Source organism: Tyto alba, unplaced genomic scaffold (assembly GCF_018691265.1).
Source record: "Tyto alba isolate M040663 unplaced genomic scaffold, T.alba_DEE_v4.0 Super-Scaffold_6, whole genome shotgun sequence".
Taxonomy (NCBI): domain Eukaryota; kingdom Metazoa; phylum Chordata; class Aves; order Strigiformes; family Tytonidae; genus Tyto; species Tyto alba.
This window is the reverse complement of record NW_024881327.1, coordinates 43829438-43850790: the sequence shown is the minus strand read 5'-3', so window position 1 is coordinate 43850790 and position 21353 is coordinate 43829438. Positions and strand designations below refer to the sequence as shown.

Genomic DNA, 21353 nt, shown 5'->3' with positions numbered 1-21353 from the left:
TGCCAATTTTGTGTCTGTTAAAACTGTCTTTTTCTTGAGTGTTTATACTCACTCTGATTTACTTCATCCATTGTCATATCCTCATTTATGCTTTTTTCCACTCGAAGCAACAGAAGTTTTAAAGAAAATGAAAAAAATTTTGTGGTTTTATTTTTTTTTTAAGTAGTAGGATAACAACCTTTCCTTTTTAAAAAACAAAAACAAAACCAGACAACATACATCATGATCAGAAGTGATATAACTCTAAAATGATGGTACCTTTAATCCCATTTTCAAGTCATGGTTTAACACCAAGTTGGAGGGCAAAGATTTCACAAGCTCTGAAATCTGCTTTGCATCATATAGCCACATAAGCCTTCCATAACATGAGACCCACAACTCTCTTCATTTCATTCCCAGTAAGGTGAGTTCATCCTGGCATTCTGTTATTTATAGATATTGTTACACATGTTCATGTACATTAAATATGGAGAAAAGATGAGCGTTGCTTAGTTATATTTCATCCTGTTAACAGAATGTACATACTGATATTGTAATTGATGCTTCTGAGTGTTTTCTTGAATTCTGTGTCTTAGTAGGCTGTAAAGGATTCACAAAACATATAGCTGTATGTTATATCTTTTACAGGATTTCCATATTCTAAATCTGCTTCTCTACCTGGCTATGGAAAGAATGGCTTACATCAGGTAAGTATACATTTAAATACATTCTCCAGACAATAGTGTATCATACATAGGCATCTTAGTAACTAGTTGAAAATCTACATAGCAGTAACACTTCAAAGGTGTTTTGGCTGCCAGCCATGTCTGATGGATTCATATCCTATGTGGGTTACAGTCTGTCTGTCTGCAAGAGTAAGACAGACTGAGGCTTCTGCTTTTAACTGTGTATATCGTGAGTGTTAGGAATCTTGATTCTCTACCCAAAACAAACAGAGGTCCAAAATGTGCAGGCTGCATATATTAATAGATCACAGTAGAGTTTAAATTAATGATAGAGAGGATTAGTCCTATAATTAGTCAAGTAATAATCTTAGAGCAAAGGTGGAGCATCCCATTTCCATTGAATTTCTTGTGCCATCTGTTCTGTTTTTTTTTTTTTTCCAGTATGCGTGCATGTATATATATACATACATAACACACACAGCCATCGTGCTTTTAATGCAGGGAGGGAACAATATGGAGAGAATGGCAGGCAGCAATCTAGAAAACAAAATGCATAACAAAATTATGACCAGATCAGACTAGGCATTCATTTTCTAATCCTTTTTTATAATTTTTCTAAGTCTTTAGGAAAAAAACATCTTTGACACTGTGTTCTCTCTCTCTGGCATCTAGTATTATGTGTTCTCTGTTCATATTTTTAGGTACAAACCCATTATGATTACTAGCGATAAGTTGTCAATACATAGATGCACATTCACTTACATTTTCAAGATTGATTTGTGTCTAAATTGCAAGGGCAGGACATGATTCAAATTCCCTCCTTTCTCCAAAGGAAGATGTGAAAGCTGCAAAAGCACATGAGCAGCACTGAACTTTCCCAGTGGTAAGAGTCAAACTGCAGGTCATTCATTTGAAGGAGCTACAAGAGAGCAACTGTCAGAGAGTAGCTAAATGGATTTTTCAGTAGTTACTGAAATGTCTGTCCCTTTGCTTTAACACTACAAGACTAATTGTGCCCACATTGCTTCAATGCCTGACTGCTTGAATTCCTCTCTGAAGGAACTGGTGGCACTGCAACTTGATCGCATGAAATTTAAGACTTTGAAAGGGTCTAGATAAACCTGTCCCCACCTATGAGTTGACAGCTTTTTTCTGACTTTTCAGAATAACTGTTACCAGTAACCTGAAGTGAGCAAGGGACTGCGTTGTACCCAGCCACTGCATTGATGAGGCACTAAAGCCATCAAAAGGCTTCACACAGATGAGGCCAAAGCAAACTCCGTCAGCAGTGGAGTTGGCTGTGCTTGTGGGCTGAAGCCATGCAATTTAATATGAAAGCAGAAGATGGCAGCATTTGTCCCAACTAAAGAGTCCAACTTCACAGCTGAAAACTGTAGGAAAGTTGAAAAGGTAGTTCATGGTCAGATCCTCGAGACCAAATTTCTTCTCAGAATGGATGTCCTCTGTTTAGATTACAGGTTCATACCAGCTTTTGTGGTTTGTTATTTTTAATCAGCCATACTGGTGCTGCGTAACAAAATAAACCAAAATGAAACAGTAAGGAGCCTTGCAGGTTATTGTGAGCATAGCTGTGCACACTGTTGATACTGTAATAGGCAAAAATGAGATTCAGGGCAAAAACTCATATAATGGTGCTTTTCTTATCTCCTGTAATGTTTTTCATCATAAGATTTTCCAGCAAAGGAAAAAGGCAGTGGGTCAAACAAAGCTATGGCACATACACACAGTTCTGCCTGGTCTTAGTGGCATCAGCAGAGTGAAGCAGAAAGCAGAGGGAGGCAAGTTTCAGTGCAGCATAAGTGATTTATGGCAGTGGCGGTAAGACGTCTGCACCACAGGGAAAGGCATGGGTCAATCTTAGTCTTACCTTACTGCCAGGTCTTCATATGGTGGTGGCTGGTGGCTTTCTGACACCTTTCTACCTCATTGAAAGCGGCAAAGAATCAGAGCTTGAAAGTGTCCAAAGGGCTTAGGGGGGAGGTGGGTTGATCTGACACTGAAATTGCCTCCCTGAGTGACGTTCAAGCTCCAGCTTTCGCTGGTCTGTGGGAGTTCACAGCGTAGGCAGCAAACTGCACCTGCAGTGCTTCCAAGGACCCAGGCACTCATGTGGCACTCCATCCTCTTCCACAGGCAGAGCTCCATCGCTGCGATCGCAGATCGGTGGGTGTTGTGAGTGCTCAGGATACCTGCTTTGAGCAGTTAGGTCGAGTTCGAATGAGACTTTATTCTCTTTTGCTCTCGCAAGGATCTGTATTTTCCTTGTGTGGTACCAGCTGGTTTTCTTTTTTCTCTCGACAACGTGCAAAGTGGTTTTGTGGTGCATTTTGATGATACACTGCTTCTTTCTTTCTCTTTCAGCCTGAACATATGGGCCAATATGAAACGGACCACGAGGCGAGTTGGGGCATGAAAGGTACATTGCAATATCATTTCCAGTCCACTTCATTTTTTCTTCCTTTGAGGATGCTTACTAACATATTGCCATAAAGGTTACTATTCTGAGATCTTCCTGTATTTCATGTAATAATGACTAGACAGAGACCCAGCTCAGTATCATGTTTATCACAGAGATTCTTCTTTTCATCTAGCCGAACATAAAGGCCTGACTGAAATCCTGCATCATAAAGTGGTGCAACCAGGCTGAGTCAATCCCAGTATGCTCAATATGTGGTAACAGCCTCTGTGGTGGTGGTCTCATATCAGAGACAAAGAAATTTAAGATAATCACTCCTTCAAGACATATCTAATTTTAAAATAAAAATGTCCATTGTGCTTCTTGTTTGTGCTACAGTGTGGTTAAAATGTACAGAATTTAAAAAAGCAGAATTTATTTGCATTCATTTTTTTTATTACAGTTTAAGTGGACTGTGAACTTAATATGGAACTTGGGTTGGAATTTTCAAAAGAGCTGAGCAATTTAGGAACATGCATCTACTCATGGGGAAGAGCAGGATTTTGTTTCCAAGACACTGAATCTCATTTTAAAAATCTTACTCTGATGCTTTACTTCATGCCTATGTATTGATACAAATCTTTGTCTCTATGCCTGAATTGTTTAAAGTACAGATTTTGACAGGTAGACTTATCTCTGATTTCATTTCAGACCATAAAAAGGTCTATGAAAACATACTGTCTATCCTGGTTGTATTTAAACAGCACCGTGAATAGATGACCTTATGGTAGTAATATCATATATAGTGACCTAACTGTAATTCTCTTAATGCTAGTTGAGATTCAGGAGTCATTGTCCTCATGCCACTAGGTCATCTTTTCTTCACTACCATTATTCCCACTGCAGTCAGCCCAGGTCATTCCAAGTGTAGGATGTTGGATCTTGGAATATTGTGTTAACTCAATGGTTTTCATATATGTTCCCAAAGTGACATGCCTGTAATAATCCATATATTTTAACTGTTTTCAGTAAAGAACAATAAGGGCAGGACTTTTGGATGACAGACTGATTTAACACTTCACAAAATCCCCCTGTAAAAAGAAATTCCCAATTTTGCCAGATATACTCACTGTGTAACCCAATGGCATCGGGAGATGGATTTTCTGTAATAAGCCTTTGATTTCAAGGCTATTGCTTTGGTAATAGACAATGTTATAGGCATTCAGAGCATGGGGGTCAAATGCTTACTACGCATGCAGTTATCCAACAACTATTGAGAATGGAGAAATATAGTAGCATAACAAACTGCTGATGTACCTAAATGTTCATAGTGGTGACTCCAGAAGAATCCTATAAATTCTAAACTGTGACCCTGTTCTCATTCTTTTGCAGAATACAAGGTAAGAAGGGCTTTTCCAACACTGGAAGAACAATCAGATTCAGCACTTCCTAGCAAGGTTACATGTGTTCTTTTTTTTTTATTTTATTTTGTTAATTTTTGTGCCAGTGAAATATTTGTCAAATCAGGATGCAAGTATGTACCGTTTAAATTAGTAAGTTCCCCACACTGTCATGTCCACATATCAGAATCAGATTTGGCTGGAGTTCATATGCTCTTGTCTTTTTAACAGATTTATCCTTATGAAACGCTTATTGTAACAAACCGAGTTCGTGTGAAATTGCCTAAGGATGTGGACAGGACCAGGCTGGAGGTAAGAATGATATTTTCTTGATGGCTTTGAAAGTCTTTGTCCTGTTTGTTTACCATCTCAGATATTCCTGTACCCAAGTAATAGCAATGAAAGAACAGAGAAGAGGGAAATAACATATATTATATTTTATGTCAAAACACTAGTATGTAGGCAATTTAACTAAAAAAGAACAGCCAAAAAACTGGCAAATGTCTGACCAAATGATATTTTACAAATACACTGATGAAACCCATTAGTTCTGGATGATTATACAGGATATTGAAAGCTGGGAACGGGGTGGGTGGAAACTTGTTTTTTTAATTCCTATAAAAAACACCCTCCTAGAATAACCCGAGTATTATTAAAAAAGCTCCATTTATCGTGCAAATACATGGACCTATGTTTCTGGTCCGCTGTCTTATTCAACATCTCTTTTGGCTGTGTGATTCATGATCACTGTGCTACGGATTTGCTCTACTTCTCTCAGAGAGTAGTACTATAAGCTGGAGACAGCAGATATAGTTTATCATAAAAGAAATATTAGTTTCCATAGACCAAATCCTGAAGTTGATGTCCAAGAAAAATACATGAGGTTGATTTTTTTGACTCAGTAATGACATGACTGAATAAAGACTTACCTAAATTGTTAACATATCTTTGTGTAAATTACTATTAGGAAGAAGAGATAGTTAGTAAAAATTATGCACCAACAATGTTGGACTGTGGGGAACATTTATATTTAAATAAATTTATTGTATTTTTAACTTGATCGTGTGACAAGAAAAGAAGAAGGAAACTTTAATCTTAAAGCAAAAAAAGAAGAAAAAGGATGAAGTAGCAGAACATTCCTCATTAAAGATAAATTTAAAAAAAAATAATGTAACAAATTCTTATACGTGTAGTATATTTGGAAACGGTGTTATGTTCTTAAATACTTCAGTGTGCTTGTCACTTGATTACCCAGCAAGTAGTATTGATTTAATTGTAAGGAAAAAAGAGCCTCAAACATATGCTATTTTAAGCCTGGGATATAGCAAGGCATGGTAGCAATAATAAAAAAGCATAATGAGTCCAGAAAAAGGAGCAGGGAGTTGGAGGGATACTCCTCTGGACACATACTATAAAGGATTCTTTTATATATGTACATACACGTGTGTGTGTGTCTATTAAAGAATAGAGTCTTTGTTTAAACACATCAGACTGGCCTGAATAGCAAATGCAGCTCCAAATTGCTTTTTTAAGACAACATATAGTTTGCTTTGGATGGATCATGCCTGTCCTGGCTGCCATTATCCATAACTCATACACTGTCCTCAGCTGGGATCGCTGTTTATTTAACATTGGAGTTGCTCCGTCTGCCTCGCACCAGGTGCAGCCCAGTGCCTTGTGCCTCAAGGAGCCCGACCACTTCAAAGATCTCACAGAGGTTTGAAAAAAAGATCAATAAACAAGATCTGCTTCAAACCTGCACCAGAAAAGCGATAAGGGGACCAGGCTGATCCTGCTGATTGCTGCACTATGTTAAACATGTGTCTGCAGGAAGGACTCCTTTGTAGACCATCTTACATTTATTAGGATTTGGTAGTTTTTTTAAACAATTAAATTAGCAGCATTTTAATAAGATTATAACTACTGGAAAAACAGAGACAGCAGCTCATCTACACATTCAAAACATATGCAGAGTTGAGTGACAGACACAAACTGTTGCCATCCCTGCCGGCCTCTTCCCCTCCTCTCCATCCCTTCCTTCTGCATTACAGAATTGCTGGAAATAAGTAGATTTGCGTAGAAAAACAGTTTGTCATTATTTCCTCTTGTGGCAGAAAAAGAAGATCGTAACTTAGTTGCTGACTTGTGCATTTGGCAGGTTTCAGGCTTGGACGAGACCCAGGACTTGGGGAGCCCAAGACTATGTGGGTTTATAGGTTTGCACAGGATTAGACACACAGACACACCATATTCCCCCCCACACACACACACACACCCATTAGTAGACAACCCACTTAGCATACCTTGGTATCTTCAAGCTTTAGAGAGCAGCACTGGCAATCCTAGAAGCGGGTACTAAGGTTAGATTTCACCTTTTCTTGAGCTCCATTTCGCATTCACTAGAGGTTTTGATTTGATGCTCACAGTTCTCTAGGAGGCAAGTGCTCTCTCCAAGCAGAACTGGTTGCTGGCTGATCTATTTTCATCCTGCACGGCCAATGCTGCTTGTGAAACAGCTGGATTGTGCCTACAGAAGTGGTGAAGGTGATAGCACTGCTAAGCCCATATATTATCCAAAGTGTAGAGTTATTTAGGTAGGAAAACCTTTTAAGAAAAAATCCATGCTCTAATATTCCAGTTTTATTCTGATCAGTTCTGTGGGCTGAAGCCTCACTTCACTCTCGCTGCTACAAATCAGAACAAGTCTTACTGTGTTCAGTATGATTAGAATCTCTCATACGTGACCTTTCTGATTTCCTGGTCTACTCAGGAGAAATAAAGTGACTACATCTCCATGACCTGGATTTATTTAACAGCCCTCTTGCAAGTTGACTTGGAGCAGGCTCCTGTTTGTGACACAGAGTTTGTTGTGAACTTTGAATGATCTGGCACAGATGTCATGAAACAGGCACTGTTGTTTGTCTCTGATTCCCTCTCCCAAGGGAAGTCTCCTATATTGAGTGTTCCTGTCATGAAAAGTCAACTCAAGTAAATGGTATTAGCTTCTTGGGTCAAATTAAGTGAGGCTGCAATGAAGGCCTCAGCTAATGGTCAAGGACCACAGGAGGGTGGAGTTTTAATGAGTGTTAATGTTTTCCTAACTTTGCTCCCATTGTATTTTTTAGATTACGCTGTTGTTTAAGAAATTTATTTTAAAGATTATAAAAAATAATTCTTTGTAAAAATGCATATTTTTCTAAGCCCAAGTGGTATCTAGAGATTAGGAAGGCTCAACTGGTAATAAATGCATTCAAATAGTAGGAATTCTTTCTCCAAAAGCACATATATCTAAGCATAGAAACTCTCCGCATATTTTTGTTTGCTTGTTCTAACTCAGCAGTGAGGCAGAAGTACCCAGTTCCTTGTGCTCCTCCAGCAGATGGTTATGCCAACAGTGAAGTAATACATGCAGCATTGAGAAGCAGTTATAATAAACAACCTGCTGATTTTTAAATACATTACTGGCAGTCTGGCTTTTGAATGAATAGCCTGGATCTTCGTTTAGTATAAACTGATTAGAAATGCAAGGAATTTACACAAGATAAGGATTTGGCCCAGGACTACTTTTAGAAGTTTCTCTCTACCACAGTGTTGTTTATTTTAACGTTAGATGAGCAGAGCAGCATTCATGTAAGCTATTCTAATGGGAAATGGTGAAGAACAAGTTAAGTCACATAATGCTGCAGAACAACAAAGCAGTAGCACAGGGTTGGATTATACAATCTGACTGAAGAAGAGGAATTGCACCCTCACTGCATCTGCAGATGACACAAAGTTGGGGGAACAGCAGCTGATGCTCAGGTGGGTGGACCCTCTGTTCAGAGGGACCCGGCCAGGCTAGAGGATTGGGTTGACAGGGATTTCATGAAGTTCAGTGAAGTTAAATCCAGATTCCTGCACTTGTGACAGAATAACACCATTTATCAGCACAAGATGGAGAAACAGCTCTGCAGAAAACTACCTGATGGTCATGGTAGAGAACAAGCTGAACATGAGTCTTCAGTTTACCTTTGCAGTAGAGGGGTTACAGAGGAAAACATAGCCTTCTCAGAATTAGGCACTGGAAGGCCAAGAGGCAACAGTCACAAGTTGCAGGAAGGGGTATTACAATTAGATATAAGTGAAAAGTTCCTCACTGAGAGAGTAGTGCACTAGAGCAGGTTGCCCAAGAGGGTGTAGACTCTCCATCCCTGGTGGCATGCAAATCTCAGCTGGACAAGGTGTTGAGGAATGTGGTCTAATTTAAAGTTGTTCCTGTTTTGAAGACCTCTGCAGGTCTCTAATTTGATTAGGTTGGTATATTGTGTGAAGACAAAGCCTTAACATAATATAATTATGAGCTAGGAATATTTAGTGCTCTTGCTGCAATAGCATTTGAAAAAATACATAATTTGGTCCATCTTGGAACATTTTATCAAAAAGATAATTTTATTATGCAGGGGCTTAAATATAAGTGTCCTGGAGCAAACCTCCCTATTTTGAACAGCTAAGACATCACCTTTGGATGGTACAAATTAGTACACTCCTTACCTTCTGTGTTCCTAGTGGTGTTCCACATGTCCTGTTTCTCTTTTGTCCAGAGGAAGTTGGGTTTATGGACACTTTTGAAAATCTTGATACCTCTTTTAAGTACTCAGATACCTTTTGTGATTAAGGCCTTGGACTCCTAAAAGCATGCACTTGATACTTTTATCTTAGATTGGATATTGTTTGCTTGTTTTTCAGTCACAGCAATGTGGTTCAGTGCTTCCACATCCATATTGATGGTTCGTGTCCAGCTGCGTAGATTTTTTTTTTTTTTTCCTCCTGAAGTTGCTTTTATCACAGAGTATAATATTTCTTCTGTGGTCACAGGCTGGTAGTTTTGAAAGCCAACATAGTTAAATTTTCCATTTGGAAACCATCTTTTAGTGTTTTCATTTGATTTTCTTATCTTAATGTATCTGAATTACTTTAGCCTTTTCTTTTGAATGTCAGAGAGTTAAAAGCATTTTTCATTCATGCCTATCAAATACAGTAGAAAGTAAATTATTCCACTTTTGTTTGAGCCTGTTCATTCTTTGTTTAACAAGTATACACTGAAACAATTGCTAAGGAAAAAAATATTCTGGAATGTCAAGTAGCAAACCTTCATCTGCCACCTTGTTCTCTTGCAAACAGAAATGAGAGATTTAAACATGGGTGCGGTTGTTTGAACAGAGCACTCACATTAATTCAAACATGCTTTTCCTCCTGAAACTGCTTGTCTGGATTTGTTTTAGCAATGACATTTTTTCCACTAGTTTTTATTCAACAGTGACCCTGGGTTCTAGCCATTTGGGCTGCAACCATTTTAGGACCGGTTTCCAGTAATTGAGCCTGAATTTGTAACAGCCCCAGCTCCTAGATGTCATTCATACAAGTAATGTTGTGTGTCCCACCTCCTCTGAAGCTCAAATGAGGAAAATCAGAGCAAAACTGGAATGTTGTGTGTTTTAAAACAGAGAAGTGCAGTTTGTAGTTTGGGGCTGGATCTGAGGTTAGGGGCACACTTCATGATGAAGCTCATAACCTGAAGTGAAAAAGTGCAGGTCACTGACTTCAGTGGAACTTCACACTGTTTAACTTGAAAAACATTTGTGTTGTATTTCTTATTGTAGGCATATTCTTGTCAGTGCTGGATGTCTATATCAGCTTTCAAAGCCCTCATGAAAGGAGCCATTATAAAATGAAAATATGCATTAGAAATTATGTGATATGTATGAAAGCTAATTTCTATCAGAGTAGAAATGCTGCAGGAGTGAACAGAGATTAGATGTGGAGCATTCACATTACAGATGCACTAAAGCCCAAACTAAGGGAAAGTGGAAAATCTGCTTTAAGAATAAGGTATTTTGTACCTAAATAAAATGAAATTTTTGGAACTCAAAATCTTCTATATATTTTCATAATTCATTATGGATTCATAGTTTTAGATTTATTTGTGAATTATTTTTCTAATTATGTAGGAGTTTTTATCAGCAGTCTGCTGAAGGCAGTTAAGTCAGTGTCAGTATGAAAAAGCGCATTTGTTTGAATGACAGAATGATGGCACAGGTTATTCTCAAGGACATTCTGTGTGTACTGCTGTGTAGGTAATCTGTTGATATCCCTGAGAGAAATGCTTGTATCTTTTCATCTTGCATATTTATGGATGACTCTGCTGGGGAAATACTGAATGTACAATGGTATTACAGAATATTTTGTGTGTGCCTTGTGATATTTCACAAGAGGTTAGATTGTAAGTACCTCACAGTAGCAGTGCTCAGTGGAATGAAGCTTCTCTGAAGTTTCATAATACCCTGTTATACTAAAGGAGATACATTCACAGTTCCAGGGGCCTTGTATACATGCTTGGGGTGACATCAGCACGAGGAAGGGCTTCAGACTCCTTTCCTCACTGCTTCTGTTACACTACTTTTCCTGGGAGGCTCTTTGGGGACCCACATTACTATGTGGAGGCAGAGGACAGAGAGGGATCTACACCTCCTGCCAAGGCTCAGCTGGAGTGCTCCGACTGTTCAGTGTTGTGACTAAGTGCCCTCATCTAGTGTAACCACAACTGTAGCACCTACTGCCTCATCCCCTGATTAATGGAGCTGGTCTAGTTATCTTTTGATACCTTTCGAAGTTCATTAGGTAGCAACTCATGCCCTTTTTTAACTTTCTCTCTCCTAATACATAATTACTTAATAGTTTGAAATATTTACTGAGCATGAAGCTTAATTACTCAGTAGATGAGCATAACTTCCATGGGAACGTGGCACATGGCTAATTACAGCTTTGTAATTAGCCATGCAGTAGGCTTAGAAGAAACCTCTGAAAAACCTGATGAGCCCCAGCAGTGCAATAGAAAGAAGGGTGAAGTGTGCAAACCTTGTGAAAGCAAAATGAGGATTCAAAATTCAATAGATAAAATAATATTTTCCAGAAAATTATGATTGAGCATCTGAAAGTAATATTTGGGCTAACTTTGAGAGACACACGAGAAGGGAATGGAGTGGGGGGGAGAGGAGAAAAACTGGAGAAGGGAGGAGGCTATTGTTGTTCCAAATGTTGAGATACTTCTAACATCCTAAATCTTAACACCGGAAAAGACTATGTCCCACCAGCAAAGCCACTATCCTCAAGAGCTAAGATTTGGTTACTTACTTGTTGAATACTCACTTACCTGTGAATAAACCTTTCCCAGTAAATCCTGGTTTAGTTTGAGAATTTAGCATTTTGAAGATTCTGGAAAAGATCCTGTAGCTTTTACTTCTGGATTTTGTGGATCAGAGGTTGGAAGTGTTACAAGGACTCTGAACAAAGATGAATTGAAGTAGACAACTATTTAAAATTACACTCTATAAAATAGAGTGCACAGTAGTGCTTCAGAGAGAGTCTAGCTGAAAGATTCACTATGGAGTTCAAGCAAAGGCAATGTAATGCTCAGCTGTAATTTCCTATGAACATAATGTAACAAAAAGCAAACGAGAAACAAACATGAGGTTTTAAATAACCTCTAAGAATTAGGACTTTGATTTTTCTAGTCTTCAGCTCATCACCTTCTGTCATCCAGAGTGTTGGTTCATTGGTGCAGTATTGACTCATGAGGAAGTATGATACCCTCTGAATTTCCTGCATCAGCAGGTTTTCACATGAGGACTCCCATCCAATTACCGACACAGAGTAAACATGCTTGTGTAGCATGACCTGGTCACAGCTTACTGCAATATGGCTGTAGGTTAATTGCAATTCTCTTTTCCTGTGACTTATTCACACTAATGCCATGTTCCTAAGTATTAGTTTTGAAGATTTTTGAATTTCATTAAAAGCACAATTATTCACAGGGGAAAGAAATCTCATTGAATTAAATAAACATTATATTTCTATTTAGAATGATTAGTGACTTTTTAGCAGCCCAAAGAAAAATAGAGACAAGCTTCATTAATTTATAGCAAAAAGCATCACTTCTTTCTGAGGTAATGCTGTGATGCAAGTATTCTAATGTGCAGTTAATTACTTTTGTTCTGTACTTTTTGTATCTGTACTGCTCATTTTAATGATCATGTTTCGTAGAGCATGAGGTTTTTCCATTATAGTGGTTACATTGCAGTAGAGGGGTTTAGCTCAGCCCTTGCTTAGTTCTGTATATCTTAATAAGAAACATTTGCATTTTGATTCTTCCCTTGTGCATTTGTATGTTTTAGGAGAGCTAGCTACATAATTACAGCAAGGTATTGTGACCCTTCTTACACAGTGCAGTGTGCTATAGATAACATCCAGGTGAGGAATTTCAGCAGCAACATTCTGTTCTCAAGCTGCAGCCCACTTTCGGGCTTCCCAAAGTGGGATCCTAAAGTTGTGATCCTGTATCTCTAATCCAAAATGCTGTCAGTGCAGGTGAGAGATTGTGCTTCTGGAGACACGACTCTCTTCTTCCATACAAAGCCACTGCTGTGACCCATGGATACATCTGGTGGATCCTCAGCACTTTACTGAGCTTGAGTCTCACTGTCTTTTTCTAATTTCCCATGCAGGTTGACACAAAAAGCTATCTGGAACAACAGATTGAGCACTATTGACTTTACAAGACTCAGATTAATACAATTTTGTTAAAAAAAAAAATACAATGCAGCAGTCCTTTCTAAGTGTGGCAATTTCACACTTAAATATATCCAAAATGCTGATGTTCTGATGCTGTGAGGTCCAGTATGGCAATCTTTTTAGTGAAAACCATCTTGAAACTGTTTACCTTATCGTTTAGTAAGGTTTTCAGGTAGCGTCATGTTAACATCACTCTGCAGCTTCCAAACTGAGCTCATTTAAATATAGTCATTTCAGAGTAGGGGCAGAAGAGGACCTTAATCTGGTCCTCTGTGCTCTCCTCAGTGTCTGCAACATGCCCAGCTTTGCTGTTGATGCAGAACAAAAAAGTAGATTGAGTTAAGCTGCCTGAATATGGTCAAATTGTCACAAAGGGAATTAAGAATCAGTTACTAGCACACTGTAAAACACCCAGACTTCCTATGTAAACAAGGCCAACACTAGTAAAAAAAAAGGAATGAATGTTACTTTTACTAATAAGTTTGGCCATTCCTTTAATAGTCCAATAATGCACCATTAACATAGCTGGATATTTTAAATTAATCCAATCCTAAAAAAAATATAAGAAATCATGTTCTTGGCCTTGTAAAGCATAGCTTTACACACACATCTTCTCTCATACCTCAAAATAAATATCCTCCCTATTCCCTATGCATAATTTTCAATTTCCCTTCTTTTGTTTGACTATAGAGACAAGGTAACGCTTCAGTTAAGACAAATTAATATTCAAATAGCTGAGAAGAAAGATAAATCAATCTGAGGTTCCTTAGTGGTGCATTTTCTCTGCCTTTGTTTGGGAAGAGCTCTAGGTCTTAAAGCTATAAGGTTTAGGAAATTCCCAACAATAGTGCAGACAAAATTTAACATCACACATACAGAGAAAAGTATGAACATAAACTTCCCACACTGGCATATTCCCATGGTGTTTAGACCCTTCAAATACTTGTAGACATTTACCATATTTTCCCTTGGTCATCATTTGGCTAAGCTTATACATACTTTGGCCTTTTAATCTTTCCTCATAAATCAAACTCTGCAACCCATGATTACTTTTGTTACTTTTATCTGAAGCTTTGCCAGTTTGATGACATCTTTCTAGGATCAAGGTTTATTCCAAAATTTGTAGACAGAACTGTAATCATTGCTGCTTATAGGGTCAGTCCCAAAGCTAGAGCCCATGATGCTTGACAAAGGGATGGTGAAAGTTTCTGAGGTACAGGGAAGACAGTGGGAATTATGCTACACTCGGCACAGACTGGTGTCCTCAGAGGGGGTTCAGACCACATGGGAAGTGTTCCCTTCTACTAGAAATAATTTTGTGTGTGGATAATGCGTTGATGGGGCAAGAAACTTTGCTAATATTGCAGTCTGGTTGTTAGTCCTTGAGATGAGGGACAGTATGTGAAGGAGAATTAAAAGCAAAGAAACTGCCTAGTGGAATGGGAGGTGGAAATAAGTGAGCTTGTACTTTCCTCATCTCAGTCTCTGCTATTGTGTCCCTGTGTTGGAAACTCTTAATTGCTTTTCGACCAGGTGACACTGAGAACTTCTGGGAGGAAAAAAAAAATGGTGCTGGTGTAAAACAAAACTTCAGTATAATTAGGAAATGAGTGCATGAAAGGAATAAAGGTGATGTCATCTGAATACAAGCAGGGGAGCATAAGAGTGCACATTTCATTTGTGCTGGCTTGGATAGGTGCATGAGGACTGAAAGCTTACTAAGCCTGAGGGTGAAGCAAAATGATAAATGGCAAAGTACAATGTTGAAGAGGAAAGGAGAAATTGCAGAGCTTGTACTGAGATTGGTGGCAAGCTTTGTTGGGAGGTGTAGCTGTAGCGAGTATTTGGCGCCCTGCTGAAAAGGCTTGAGGCCTGATGTAGGCCTTGCTGACTCTTGCTCCATTGACCTTCAGTACTGAAACAGATGAGACCACAGCAGCTTCTAGGAAGATACGGTGTAATTTACCTCAAGAGAAAAAATGGTAAAACATGCCTTTTAAAGTTTTACATTTCCTGCGTTTTTGGATGATTGGCAAAGTAGATTTACCTACAGAGTATAGGCTTTCTGATTTTCTCTTTCATTATGAACTACAGTTTCTCACTTCTTTCTTCTGAGTGAGAGGACATCTCAAGTCTTATCCACAATCTAGAAAGCAAGATAAAACACAATATGATACACTTTGTTCATCCAGACTTCTTTTTCAATCCCACAATTTACAGACATGTTCCATGCTGTGAGAAATTGCTGAAGTTAAGCTTTCTCACATTTGTCCATTGGATTACCATGAAAATATTTTTTAAAAATGCAGAGAGAAGTTACTTTTTATTTCCAAACCCAGTAGAATTAAATTCTGCCAGTGAGAGATTGTTTCTAAAATACATTGTCAGATGTTGCTCATTTCCATGTGAAACAGGATCTTCTTTGCCAAATATGCATGGCATATTTGTTCCATGCTATGCATAGTGCTTAAGTCGGGTTGCTATCATTGGCCAAATGAAGAATGAAGGCTCCGTTCCAAACTCTTAGTCACTGTTGTTCTGAATATGTGGAATCTCAAGGGAAAAAAAAAAAGGCTGTCCTTTTTTAAGAAACCGCATGGGCCCATGATGACCATTCAAGGTAATTAAATGTAGTGATTTCTTACAAACAATTTAATTAGTTTTCCTTGAGTAATTAACATTAGAAAGATAAACACATTGTTAACAAGTGGAAAGTAAAATTTTGATTTCAAATTTGACAAAAAAATAGCTTTGTAAGGTAGGGCTAGTGGGATGTGTCCATCTTGGTCAGGTAAACCACTGTGGGATTACCAGGGCATGTTAGTACGCTCCCTGCCACAGTTTTGGTCAATAGTGACAAGTGCTCTTCCAGACAATGCTGGGACCTGATTCAAATGATAGGCAACCTTGGTCTACTTGAATTACCAATAAAAACATAGTCTAAAGAACCCAGTGCCTCCCTTTCCCCATGGGAGTGCTATGCTCCCCACTATCTTCATTCATGAGGACTGTATCTCCTTTAAAATTACCCTCTTGACTGTCTTGCCAGCATCTGTCTTGAAAGTGAATAATGTGGACTAGATGGTGCTTTTGAGCCTCCTCCAAGTGATGAGGGCATTGAACCCAGGTTTCTTACCTCCTGGGAAGTCCTGCAACTGGAAGGCAGTGAGCTGAAAGGGCCAATATCCTTTCTTTGAAATAATGCAGTTGTCAACTGTGTGATGAGCCTGATTCTGCTGTGTGAGGCATGTCTAAGCGTTTCTTGTGCTTAGCAGGTTTGGGGGACCTATTTTTTTGATGCAGGTGGTGCTTCAGCAGGCACTGAGGTGCTCAGGCTGGGGTTGCCCAGCTGTGCATGGAAAGAGAGCTGCATCCAGTGACCTTCAAGTCAGAAGCTTGGCTGGGGAGGAGATGGTTAGCTTGCAGGGCTGGTCTAAGGTTTTAAGGAAATTTAAGTTTTTCCTCTTTTGTGGAAGAGGAGAGTCCATGTTTAAAAATTTCCATTTGTAATTCTCATTGCACTGAATCTGTCCCTTTTAGACAGTGCGTGCTTAACACATCATAAACAGCGAACCATGACTACTACTACTACTTAAATGCTTGAGCAAGAGTTAGTCCACAATTATCAGAAAAAATTTATATGCTATTCATTTCTAATTCACATATTTATCTTTTCTGCCTTTTCTGTGTGTATACTAATAATTGTTAGACAGTTGTTATCCTATGTCCTTACAGTTCTTTGTGTTGATATTCTCTCCCCTTCTTCTCTCTCTCCCTTTTTTTAAAATACTGAATTATGAAAGCATAAAATATAAGCATAGTTCTTGGCATTTCAAAAAAAAAAAAAAACTTTATCCAACTTGGACTCCTGATATGTGTCTATCCCCATGGATAAGCACATTTTGGACTTAGGAGTTTAGTAGTGTACCCTCTCCTTTGTTACAAGGCTGCTATTTGTAGACCAGTGTGGTGTCTACCGCTCTCATTAAAGATCAAGACAAAACAAATCCAACTCTGAAATTATATTGTTATCAATCTCTTTAAAGTCCTGAAATAGCTTAAATTTGTCTCAGCATGCTCTGTCATCGAGCACCGTGTATAAACACATCTTTTTCCCCAAAACCATAGCTTCTGCTCAGTTGGAACTATACTGAAAAGGATTTTTATTTTCAAAACTCACTCCTGCCATCAATAATTTAATTTCCCAGCTACTCTGAGCTCATTTGGTTTTGATGCAGTCTTTTCCAGAACCAATTTGGGAATTTAAATGCAAATCCTAGTGCATTATTTTGCGATGTCTTTTAAACCTTAGGAAGGGCAAAAATATTCCTGTGCACAGGCGAGCTTAATGATACCTTTCGTATTTTCATTTTCAAGAGGCATTTGTCCCCTGAAGAGTTCCAGGAAGTCTTCAAAATGAGCATTGAGGAATTTGATCGTCTGGCACTTTGGAAGCGGAATGACCTGAAGAAAAAGGCCCTGCTTTTCTAGCCCCTCCTGGATTAAATATGTGCTTGATCAAAACAAAAATAGTCTTGCCAGAACTATCACATGCACTTGCTGTTGAACCATTGTCCAGCTTCATTATGTTAGTATGTGTCGGGGGAAACAGGACAGATTAGATGGCAATGCATTGAAATACAGAGAATTTGCTAATCTTGCATGACCAGCTGGTTTTGTCAGTAACTCCTGGTCCTACACAGTTTACAACGTGCAAAAAATCTAGCTTTAAATTTATTGTTGCTTGCAGTTAGTGCTCGATGCAAACAGAAAATCTGGAAGGAAGAGAAAAAAGTGTAGCTGTGGCAAAGGAAATGCATCCAACATTTTGTTCCATTAAGTTTTACACACAATTTTTACAAAATCAAGTAAGTAATGAATATAAAATTTTCCAACAGGGGATCACATGTTATTAAAAATGTGGTAAAAGCCAAAGAAAAGCATGTCCGCAAGCAATTATTTAAATTGTTTATGTGTGGTACTTTATAAGAATGAAAGCAAAAATATGGAAGCACCTTAATTCTACTTCTTATATTTAGACACAGCCTACTCTCTAAAAGGTCATATTTGTCTAGAACGTAACTAGCTATCTTTAATTACAACACAAGAGTTTTTATTTTACTAAGAATATATTGTGACATAAAACAGTTATAATGACTAAAATGTATACAGACCTACTTAAAAATTTAGTCCCATTCATCAGGAAAACTGAAGCCTTATACAAAACTGGTTTAAAAGTGTATTGTGCCAGTTGACTGTGTTTTCCTACTAGTTTGGGGTGTTTGGCGAACTTTTTTTTTACATTTCATGCTGATAAAAATACCATGTAATCTTAATTATATGTAGATAGATATATCTATCTATAAAAGAATTATTTTCATTAATATATGTCCTAAGTAAAGACATTCTTACTTTCTCCACTTTCTGGCTTTACATGATAAGCCATGAGAACTGTGATGACAATTGGTAGGTGTGGAAATGGAATAGTTCAGCATAAAATGTAACAAAAAAAGCTTGGTGTGCTCTATAATACATCCAGTTATAATCAAATGTATAAAACCTTCATGCATTACTAATTGCATGTTTATGTGCAAATCAATTTAAAGAAAAAAACCTATGTGATACTGTTGCAGTACCTTGAAACTATCTTAAATAACAAGCAAAGCTAACAAAATCTAAGCATTTGATATGAGCGTTAGACTTTAATATCTCTTCCAGCTGAAAGACTGTATTAAATTTAATAATTTCATATGGTCAGAAGTATGGTTGCTGACAAAGAATGTTTTAAAGTGAGTTGCTAGTTTTGTGTGATACTAAAAGAGCATTACAAAACCTACATTTTTCAGCCATGTGTCAGTATTCTGCGTTTTTACTGCCTTGAATGTTTGTACTCACTTCCTACTTCACTATATCTTTTTGCATTTCCTTAAAGTAACTGGTTAATATATGCACTACAACACACTATTTCAACTGATCCAGCATTGGAAAAATCATAGCATTGAACATGCCTTCTTCCAACTACCTTTCAAAGTCCATGCTGTTGAAAATAAATATTTTCTCATGACCTAAATGTTTTGTCTGATGATACAAATGTTTTAAAAAGTCATTAAAACAAAGACATAACTGAATGACTTTGCTAGTGTGTGTATAATTTTTAGATTGTACTGCTGCTCTGGATAGGGTCTTCCCAGTATATTAATGTAAATAATATGTAATTTGCATTATATTTGTCCACTGAGCAGAGAGTTAAGCATACCTCTGAATGTCAAGGTACTGTAAAGTTGGTCATGACTTAAACAATTCATCTAACAACTGTCACGTTTCACCAAGGAAAAGCTGCTACACTGGTGATGTTCAGTGTATAGAACCATTAGCCAGTCTTAATTGAGAGCTCCTCATCACCTCTAGACCACATCCACAATGCTCAGAACATCAGAATAGCATTTTCTGTTTTGTCTACATGTGAAAACTAGCAGTGCACTGAAATGGGTCAATCCAAAATGTGATCAGCAAGGTCCATTGTTACTTTGAAAATCTAAAAAACAATTGGTTGGAGAAAGATGATGAGTAAGTTTGACACTGGTGAAGACCACTGTTCTCATCTACACCTCTCTGGGACATCAGATTGATTACAGGCATCTTCTCAATGAGTAAAAAAAATAGAGGTTGATCAAAGAATTCCATGTACTGGTGCAGAGCAGGTTCAGTGTGGTTTTTCATAAATAATGTGAAAATTGCTTAACCAGAGTGGCTATTGTACTGGTGTAGGATTCAACCTACACTGTAAGGAAAATGTGCATTACTAAGCAACACTAGTTATATCAATTACACCTATCATATTTCTGTCCAAATATATAGAAAGCCAGTCCAACTGTGGAAATATACATTTCAAGCTATCTAGTCTTGGATTAAATTAATTATATGCCTACAGTCTATAAGTGACAATAATAAGACAAATTTTACCAAGTTAGTGGAATACCAGTTTTACAACCATTGGCAGTTCCAAGACCAAGTTACCAAATCACTTTTAAGCCCTCAGGACAGTACTTTGAATTTCACAGATCTCACAAAACGCCTTAACACAGTAATTCTTTGTGTTCATTATGCTATTCACCAAACAGGCACATATTTGATGCCAAACACGCAAAAATGTTTTAGAAGACAGTCCGTTTATCAACTTATATTCCTATTACCAGCCAAAACCAAAAAGGAATTTTGGCTTCCATACACAAAACCTTTGCTAACATTAGATGAACAAGTACTCTTGTGTGTCCTTCTTACTTTGCTTTCCTGAAAGTTTGAAATGATCTGTAGATGTCTGTTCTGTGCAAAGGTGGCGTAAATGAGCTGTTCTCTTTTTCAGATGATACATGTTGGTGTATCACTCTATATTTAAAGCATCTACTGTCATATTATGCAGTGACCTATTTAGTTATGCTTTCTAGCCTAACTAAATTCTCATTTACAGTATGATATTGTATGCTGAATTTGGCACCAGCCAAATATACCAGTGTAAAAGGGCCATAAAGTGAGTAGTGTAATTCACTTCACTGCTGAGTTTTCTATACATCATCTAAACTCCGTAAACCAGAACATGGCATACTAGAGAATACAACATTTCTCTTTCTAAAATTTATTCTAATTTCCCCATTTAAAAACTGCACACTGGAATTTTAGTCATGTAGTCTTCATTCGGGAACTTAGAGTGTCTTATTAAATGTGACTAGACTAATATGTGCATAATCAATATTCTGGTTTATTTCTAGAGTTCCATATGCTAATCCTAAATGGCATTATGAAGTGGAAAATGCATTTCAGAGTAATGACATAAATCTTTGCCAGAATATTACATCTGATAGTGTGATCCAGCATTGGCAGTAACAAACGGAGAGTCTCAACAAATCATCAGCTGTTTTTTAGATAATGCTCTTTAGAGTTATTAAGATACTGTTCCGTAGTCTTGTTTTCAAGGAAATGTGGTCTTTCGGCATTTTGGTAAATATGGGTATGGCTATGCAGCTCGAAAGGATCAGTGTAGCTCTTGAAGGAACCTATTTTGATATGTATACAAGAAACAAGGGAATTCTGTCAGAGACTTCATTTTCATACTTGGGTCTGAGTTGTATGTCTCAGCTGTTCATGACAACCCTGATGCATGACCTAATTCTCACCTCATGCATTTTAAAGAAGGTATGTCTCAAACGCAGAAATGAAAGAGCCAACTTATTTCATCATCATAGACTTTGAGACAAAGGAACACATGGA

General features: G+C 37.8%; 1 protein-coding gene across 17 annotated transcripts in view; it reads left to right on the top strand.

Moving 5' to 3' along the window:
- The window catches only part of ABLIM2 (actin binding LIM protein family member 2), a 145317-nt gene extending 126101 nt beyond the window's left edge, over positions 1-19216 (top strand). For 12 of the 17 annotated variants that reach the window (XM_042808152.1, XM_042808158.1, XM_042808151.1 and 9 more), the window contains 5 exons: positions 628-686; positions 3048-3102; positions 4474-4538; positions 4713-4793; positions 17466-19216. In XM_042808152.1, coding sequence (XP_042664086.1) covers positions 628-686; positions 3048-3102; positions 4474-4538; positions 4713-4793; positions 17466-17579 — 374 coding nt within the window. In that variant the 3' untranslated portion in view covers positions 17580-19216. The remainder of the gene's footprint in view (positions 1-627; positions 687-3047; positions 3103-4473; positions 4539-4712; positions 4794-17465) is intronic. The other 5 variants (XM_042808154.1, XM_042808164.1, XM_042808167.1 and 2 more) reach the window with 1 other exon arrangement.
- The last annotated feature ends 2137 nt before the right edge of the window (positions 19217-21353 follow it).